At 34.0% G+C, this 8,731-nt stretch overlaps 1 protein-coding gene across 1 annotated transcript; it reads left to right on the forward strand.

Annotated features, from left to right (window-relative positions):
- The first annotated feature begins 679 nt into the window (after window positions 1-679).
- LOC127243797 (ribulose bisphosphate carboxylase/oxygenase activase, chloroplastic-like) lies at window positions 680-3,389 on the forward strand. Its single transcript, XM_051263961.1, has 6 exons — window positions 680-843; window positions 1,256-1,578; window positions 1,680-1,785; window positions 1,881-1,966; window positions 2,053-2,525; window positions 2,819-3,389. The coding sequence occupies exons 1-6, from the start codon at window positions 799-801 to the stop codon at window positions 3,097-3,099; spliced, it is 1,314 nt and encodes a 437-aa protein (XP_051119918.1). The 5' UTR covers window positions 680-798; the 3' UTR covers window positions 3,100-3,389.
- Window positions 3,390-8,731: the final 5,342 nt, after the last annotated feature.

An 8,731-nucleotide genomic window follows, 5' to 3' on the forward strand; every position in this document is an offset into this window, starting at 1 on the left:
TGAGTGTGAGAAAAATTTGGTTTGTATTTGATGCTAAAATAATGTACGACAAAATGTTCTGTGAGGAAAAAAAATATATTTTTTTTCAAAAAATGCAGCAGACGGATGTGTCTGTGCTTGCGGTTGAAAAAATCTCGATCGGATCCGTGTGTGGGGGTAAAAAAAAATACAAACATCCGCAATAGAGGAAGTAATGTATTTCTCCTACAGTCCCTTGTCACAATTGTTGTACAAATCTTACTTACATTATTACACATATATATATTACTTAAAAATTAAAATACAATGATAAATACAATAAGAGGCTTACGAATACCACCACAATAATGCACTCAGAAAAAAACACACACGAGAAATCCAAGCCACGACAATCCCACATACTTTTCTCAAACCTGAACCATTAAAAATCCAGACAAAGAATTATCCAAAATAAAATTTAAAAAAAACAAAAATTAAAATGAAATAATTGAGCCGATAATACTCTCCAGCAGAACAGTTGGTTCTTAAAATCACGTATGTGGTGAATGAAATTACAGAATTTTAAGTGGCGAAGATTTCAGCTACAATTCCAACCTCTCACAAAAGATTAACATTTTCTCCCTTCTTCACCAATTGTCATGCATCCACAGGCCGCCACGTGGCAGGTCGGAAATCTTGGATGTGTGGACATCGTACAACCTAAGACCCATCCAAAATTAGTCCTCTTACTATAAGTCCATCCTTCGAACAACACTCTCCACAACCATCGCCAAACCATCCATCTTATTACTTACTTTACAGCCACCACCGCCGCCGCCAATGGCCGCCGCCACCGCCGTTTCCACCGTCGGAGCCGCCGCACCGGTGCGAATTCTTACATAAACACCGTATACATACATCCGCGCTATATATATGATTTGTCGCGGTCGATCTTTTGTGGGATGTTCGAAAATATTGTTAATAGTATATATTGAGATTAAAAGTTCGAGCTTGTCGGTGAACAGCACTTTGTTAGAACTGACTAGGTTGTAATGATTTATCGATCTTTTTATGAGGTGTTGGAAAATATTTGTTAATTTTATATATTGAGGTTAAAAGTCTGAACTCGTTCATAAACAGTATGTTGTTAGAGCTTATTAGGTTAGTAATGATTTATCGACCTTACGTGAAGTGTTCGAAAATATTGTTAATTTTATATACTGAGGTTAAAAATTCGAGCTCGTTCGTAAACGGTATGTTGCTATAACTCACTAGGTTGTAATGATTTTGAATGCAGCTGAATTTGAATGGAGCCGGGGCGGGAGCTGCAGTCCCGAGCTCGTCGTTTTTGGGGGGAAGCTTGAAGAAAATAACCTCCGGAGGATACCTGCCGAAGATGTCTTCGGGCAGCTTCAAGGTCATGGCCGCGAAAGAATACGACGAGAAGAAACAAACCGATACGGACAGGTGGAAGGGTCTCGTTACCGATATTTCGGACGACCAACAAGACATTGCCCGAGGGAAGGGTCTTGTCGATGCTCTTTTTCAAGCTCCGTCCGGTATGGGAACACACGACGCCGTCCTCAGCTCTTACGAGTACCTTAGCCAAGGACTTCGCCAGTAATCGTCGTCTTCCCCTGTCTCGTTTTAAGATTGTCTTAAATTTTCGATACGAGAATGGTATATATATATATATATATGCGCCGTTGGTGTTTTTCTAGGTACGAATACGACAACACCCTGGACGGATTGTACATCGCCCCGGCGTTCATGGACAAGCTCGTCGTCCACATAACCAAGAACTTCATGTCCTTGCCTAACATCAAGGTTCGAGCGAGTCTTTCTCGAGCGTTACCTTAGTTGAATGAAATCCGAGGTTGTCTCGATACTTAATTTTGTGCAAAAACAACGTGTAACCTTAGGTTCCGCTAATCTTGGGAGTTTGGGGAGGCAAAGGACAAGGAAAGTCGTTCCAATGCGAGCTTGTCTTCGCGAAAATGGGAATCAAGTGAGTCAGAATGTGATGTTTTGAATGAAAAATAAATATTAAAACAGGAAAAAAATTTTATTTCGTCGTCGTTTTTCTCGCGACAGCCCGATCATGATGAGCGCCGGAGAATTGGAGAGCGGGAACGCGGGGGAGCCGGCGAAATTGATCCGGCAACGGTACCGTGAGGCGGCGGACAGGATCAAGAAGGGGAAGATGTGCTGCCTATTCATCAACGATCTGGACGCGGGTGCTGGGCGGATGGGCGGGACGACGCAGTACACAGTGAACAACCAGATGGTTAACGCGACCCTTATGAACATCGCGGACAACCCGACGAACGTGCAGCTGCCGGGCATGTACAACAAGGAGGACAACCCCCGCGTCCCCATCATCGTCACCGGAAACGACTTCTCCACCTTGTACGCGCCCCTCATCCGTGACGGCCGTATGGAGAAGTTCTATTGGGCGCCCACTCGCGAGGACCGTATCGGCGTCTGCAAGGGTATTTTCCGCACCGACGGTGTGGCCGACGACGACATCGTCGTACTTGTCGACACCTTCCCCGGCCAATCCATCGGTAAGGATAGCCATAACATCCAATCGAAAGTTTCTCGATTATTAACTTTTTTTTTTCACTCCTAATTACTCATCTGGTCTTATACGTTGCAAAAAAATTAAATATAATTATAGTTAGTCATACAGGACTAAATTCGCAATTTTCCATTATACCATCGTTTTTTCATATAGATTTCTTCGGTGTTTTTAATCGATTAGTTACTTTCCGCATTTTGGTCTTATACCTCGCAAAAAATGGACTTTTTGAGACTAAATTTACAAATTTTCTTGATACGATGGTGTTTTTTCCTGTAGATTTCTTCGGTGCTTTGAGGGCGAGAGTGTACGACGACGAAGTTCGGGGATGGATTAGTGGAGTGGGAGTGGAGTCGATCGGGAAGAAGCTTGTGAACTCAAGGGAAGGTCCTCCGACATTCGAACAACCCAAGATGACTCTAGCGAAGTTGCTCGAATACGGGCACATGCTGGTCCAGGAGCAGGAGAACGTGAAGAGGGTGCAGCTTGCCGACAAATATCTCAAGGATGCGGCGCTCGGAGATGCCAACCGGGATGCCATGGATCGGGGGGCTTACTAATTCCGCTCTTAGACAGACAAATGTTTTATCGTTTGTTTGTCTGCGTTAAGGTTGCGCTGATCCCATACGTCTCGTCGCAAATCGATCCGAGTCGAAGATGGATCTTTCAATAATGGCTGATGATCGATGCTCATATGGTTGGATACTAAGCAGTTTGTTGTGTTCATTTTTGTGTCTTGATTTTGAACTTGTTTCTTCTGCAAATCGTGTCTAGATAATTCTAAGTGTTCATAGCTTTGGTTGATTGCTGTCATGAGCTATGATTTTCTGTAATATATTGCTCTTTTATACTTTGTCTTGTTTTATTATTATTATTTACTTTTATGCCGTGATATCCTTTTGCAGCTGCTCTTTGACTATGTTTTGGATAAGTTCTGATTGAACATAACAATCTATAAATTAAATTTAGAAAGATAAAGTCATACTAGACAAAGATCTGATTGAACCATAATATCACAATGACGAGTTTACCTCGTACCACTACTTCCTACTTTTTTACGACATTGTTTTATACTTTGTATCGATGCTTACTTCTGTTGTATCTTGTAAGGGACAAACAGGGTCGTAGAAAAGGGTAATTTGGAAATTTTGAAAATTTAAGAGTGTATTAATTTTGTATTTCATCCTAGTATTTTACTATTTGATTGTTACCATATATATATATATATATATAAAATTATTTTTGCAAAATGACCGGGGATTGTTATTTTTTGCCAAAAATTATACACATGTTTTTTTAAAAAATTAATATATTATACACATTCATTATATTTATATTAGCTACAAATTTTTTTATATTTCATTTAATAAAGATATTATTTCAAATTATTTTACAAAACAAACACAAAAACAAAGGCACCCATGTATGTTATATAAGTATATAATAGGAATATTTTAAATTTAAATAAATAAAATATATTTAATATTAATATCATTTTTAAATACAAAATTTTAAAAGTTAAAAATATAATAATACATTTAAAATAAATTACAAAACTAATTTATAAACATATATATAATATAAGTACATCATTTGGTGCTCTGCTTAGCATTTGGAAAAGATTGTTTGATTTTTTAGTCCAATGGATCCATCCCAAAATAAAGCATTACATACAAAAAAATGCAGTCAAATTTAATCTTGGGCCCTGACCCACAACGCCCATGACCCACTTACCTAGTCCGCATTCTACTCCTACCCGAGACCCGTCGACCCAATTCGTCTATGAGGATCCATGTCCCATTATGCGAGACTTGATCTCAACCGTCTGATCTAGGGTTGAGATCTTGGCCGTTCATTTTTTTTATAACCTACATATAAATAGATGAGAGAGAGGGCACCATTTCTCATTATTCAACCCTTACTCTCTCTCTATATAGCTCTCTAGCTCTCCTCTGTCATCTCTCTTCGATACCAACCTCCTGTGACCTCTGGCGACCTTCGGCGACTTATGACGAGCCATTTTCTCCTGTTTTGTAGAGAAAACGTGGTGCTTTCCGTTTCCCTATTTTGTTTCGAGCTGCAAGAAATTCGATTCAAGAGTTTAGCATTTGGTTTATGTGGTTCTTTGTTTACGGCCACTGTTCTTAGCTGTCTACTTTATTTTTCTTTGTGTGTTGTGGGTTTCGGGCCAGTTTTGTTTGTGTTAGTTGCTTTTTGGGGTGTTTGTGTCGATTTTGTATTTTTCAAGTTGAATTGGGGTTGAATCTTTAAAAACTAAAACTAGTTGTATATTTTTCAGTCGATTTCGTTAATAAAATCTTTGTTTCGTTCATATTTTTAATAACAAGTGGTATCAGAGCTTTTTGGTGTATTTTTGTTTTCGAAATCGAGTTTTCTTTATGGTTTTGAGGTTTTTTTTGTTGTAAATCGTTAGATCTACAAAGGATCTAGTTGAATCGAACTATTTTTAAGTGTTTCGATTCTTTTCCTTGTAGATATGTCTAGAACGGCCTAAATTTCACTTGATCTGTGCTTTTTAGCCTCGGTCGAGTGCGATTTGTGTATTTTTAAACTTAATAGCTACAAATCTTTGTAGTTTGGTTAAGTTTGAGTCGACTTTGACAAGTTTGTTACAAAACCGTTTCAATTTTTGATAAACGAGTTTTGTTTTTCAAACTTTCTGTTTTTATTAAAACAGCAAAATGGCTGGTCACTCTGATTTTAGTATTCAGCCTTTTGATGGAAAAATGAATTTTTTAATTTGGAAACAAAAAATAAGAAGTATTTTAGTCACTCAAAGAATAATTAAAGTAATTGAGCCGAATCATGTAGCTCAAGTTCCTCTAGAGAGGAAGAATGAGTTAGATGAAATGACTTAGTCTATTGTAATACTTAACTTACCAGATCATGTAATTAGAAAAGTTGGTAAAAAAGAATTTGCTATGGCATTATGGAGAAAATTAGATTAACTATACACTCAAACTTTACTTCTTAGTAGGTTGTATTTGTTAGAAAAAAAAAAAATTTAAGTTTTAAACTTGATTTGTCAAAATAAATGGATGAAAATCTGGAAAATTTTTCAAAAATAATACAAGATATAAAACTTACGGGTGATAAAAATATTGATGATTACAGTGTTATAGTGTTGTTAAATGTCACACCTAACTCATACATGGATGTTAAATATGCTATTAAATATGGGTGTGATAATGTGACATTAGATGTAGTTATTAATGGGTTAAAATTTAAAGAATTAGATTTACAAATTCATAACTCTAGTGAGGGTGAAATCATGTATGCTAGAGGTAGATCTCCTTTTAGATCAAATAAGAAAAGTAATTCTTGAAATAATAATAATAAAAACCAGAATAATAATAATAAACATAGATCTAAAAGTAGAGAAAATAATAGATCTAGAACTCCAAATAAATGGGGTAAAATATGTCATAATTGTGGTGATTCTAACCATTTTATATGTGAGTGTCGTAAGAAAAAGAATAATAACACTAAAAACAATAATAATAATGGTAGCCAACATGTTAATGAGTTAGCCAATATGACATTACTTGATCAAAATTGTGGTGGTGTGTTTACTGTTACTGTCGATTGTTTTAATGTGAACAATGTATGTATGAATGAATGACTTATTGATTATGGATGCACTTACCATATAACTCCTTTAAAATCGATTTTTTGTGGATACAAAACTTTAGAAAATTGCAATGTTTCCGTGACTGATAATAGTGTTTCTAATGTGCTTGGAATTAGTAGTGTAAATTTAAAATCTAACACTGGTTTTATTTTAAAATTAAACAATGTGAGGCATGTTCCTGGTTTATCTAATAATCTGTTATCTTATGCTGCTTTATCAGATTTAAATTAGAGGGAAAATGTGAAAATAATTTTATAAAAATTACTAAGGGATCTTTAGTTGTGTTTAAAGCCGTAAAACATAATAATTTGTATATTACTTGTGCTGAACCAATTAATATGCCTGTAAACACAATAAATTATGTTAGTGAGAATAGTGATTTGTCGCATAAGATATTAGGACATTTAAGCAATAAAGGCTTAGAGATTTTACATAAAAATGGATCATTTGGAAATATAAACTCTAAAAGATTAAAACTCTAAAAAAAAAATATGATACAAAAAATTCCACATACTATTAAAAAAACTCTAATAGACAACGGACATCAACCAAATGACCTCCAATTCATTCTAAAATAATAAATAAAATTAATTACCTATCGAAGGTATTGATGTAAATTAGGATGCAAGTGGAGATTCAAGAACGAAAGAGGTGAAGAGCACATAAAATTAAATCGCGTATGTGAAGTTGGGCGAATCTCTGACTGAAAATTAGAATAAAAGAGGAAGAAGATGAAAAATAAATATTAAAGGAATAATTTAAATTAGGGGTAAATATATAATTTTAGTGATAATTGAGTATTATCTTTATTTTTATTTTGATAGATACGTGGAAATAACTCCATTAATTTGTAATATAAATATAAAATTAATAAATTGATTTAATAGTATAATTATAATTTTAGTAATAATTAGTATTATTTTTAAGGTTTTTCTTTTCTTTTTTTTTCTTTTTTTTTTTTTTGGGTCAATTGACCTACCTTATCTAATACTCCATCCGCTACTGATACGAATTGTCTCGAAATGTGTCGTAAAAATAATCCGAGAGTAAAGGTTATCTCAAAATGAGTCACAAAATAAATTTTGATGGTAGAAATTATCTCAAAATAAGTTATGAAAAATATTCCGAGAGTTTGAATTGTCTCGAATTAAGTCATGAAAAATACTTTGAGAGTATGAGTTGTCTCGAAATAAGTTATGAAAAATACTCTGAGAGTGTGAATTGTCTTGAACCGAGTCACACACTATGTTTTGAGAATTGTATTTGTTGCGAAATATGTTGAATTGTCTTGAAATAAATCACATAAAATATTTTGAAATTTTGAATGTCTCGAAATATATATATATACATATCTTTTTAAAAAAAAAAAATTGTCTCAAAACGAATCACAAATTATATTTTGAATACGGTCCCAAAAACTATATATTTTTTGTGGGGTTTAAAATATATGATTTTTATATATAAATTTAAAAACAATAATAAATTACGTTTTATTTGAATAACTAAAATAATAAAGTTTATAATATTTATGTATACACTTAATATATAAAATCGAATTGAAGAATAAATATCAAATTTATATATCAAAATTAACTTAAAATATAGTCAATTATTTTTATTAACAATATACTATTAGAAATAATAAATACTATAAATTATTATCAATTAAATCTCTTTATCTATTAAAAAAAAAAACCAAAATATAATAAAAACACAAAAAAATTTAAAATATAATAATTTTGAGCGGAATTTTTCCTACTAATTTATTTTAATTTTCACTTCACGCTCACACTTTCTCTCACCCACATTCATATTTATTTACCCACTTAATTTTCATTTGCAATAGCTATATATTTATTCGTTCGCCGGTATTTCTTCTAAGTGATAAACATAAATCTCTAACTAAATGAGAAAGCTAATTGAACAGTTCAAACAAATATTTGTAAAAATAGCACCCACCTAAGCTAATGATCAAATTCCAATTGAAAGAGCATATCTGATTTGGATATGAATTTGTATAATCTTATTGTATTTTTTTAATTCTTACTTCTAGGAACATAATTGTTTGAAAATATATGTTTAAATTACGTTGTGATTTTTTTAGTTAGATTTCAATTTGTTTGTTGATTACCTATGAATTTTTAAGTGTAATGTATGTTGAGCGTGTGACCATAGTGCCGAGATGGCTCGTCGAATCAGGGGCGAGCGCACTTGAATTTGTTTGTCTTTTTAAGAGTTTTGGTCCCATTGAATTTTTTTTTATAAATTTTGGTCTCACTCAAATGAAAATTTATCAACTTTAGTCTTATGATGGTTGCCTGGGACTGATACGGCCATGCTGACTTGAACACGATCGTGTTGGATGAGTCAAAAGGGTGATTGAACGTCCCAGATAGCCAACACGGCTGTGTTGATTACTCAACACTGAACATGGCCATGTTCATGCCCCTGTTCACGGCCATGTTCCTAGCCGTGTTCATGCCCGTGTTCTCAACATAGTCATGTTCCTGCTCATGTTCACGACACTATTCTCAACACGG

The sequence above is a fragment of the Andrographis paniculata genome, unplaced genomic scaffold (assembly GCF_009805555.1).
Source record: "Andrographis paniculata isolate CXL003 unplaced genomic scaffold, ASM980555v1 Contig98END, whole genome shotgun sequence".
NCBI lineage: Eukaryota > Viridiplantae > Streptophyta > Magnoliopsida > Lamiales > Acanthaceae > Andrographis > Andrographis paniculata.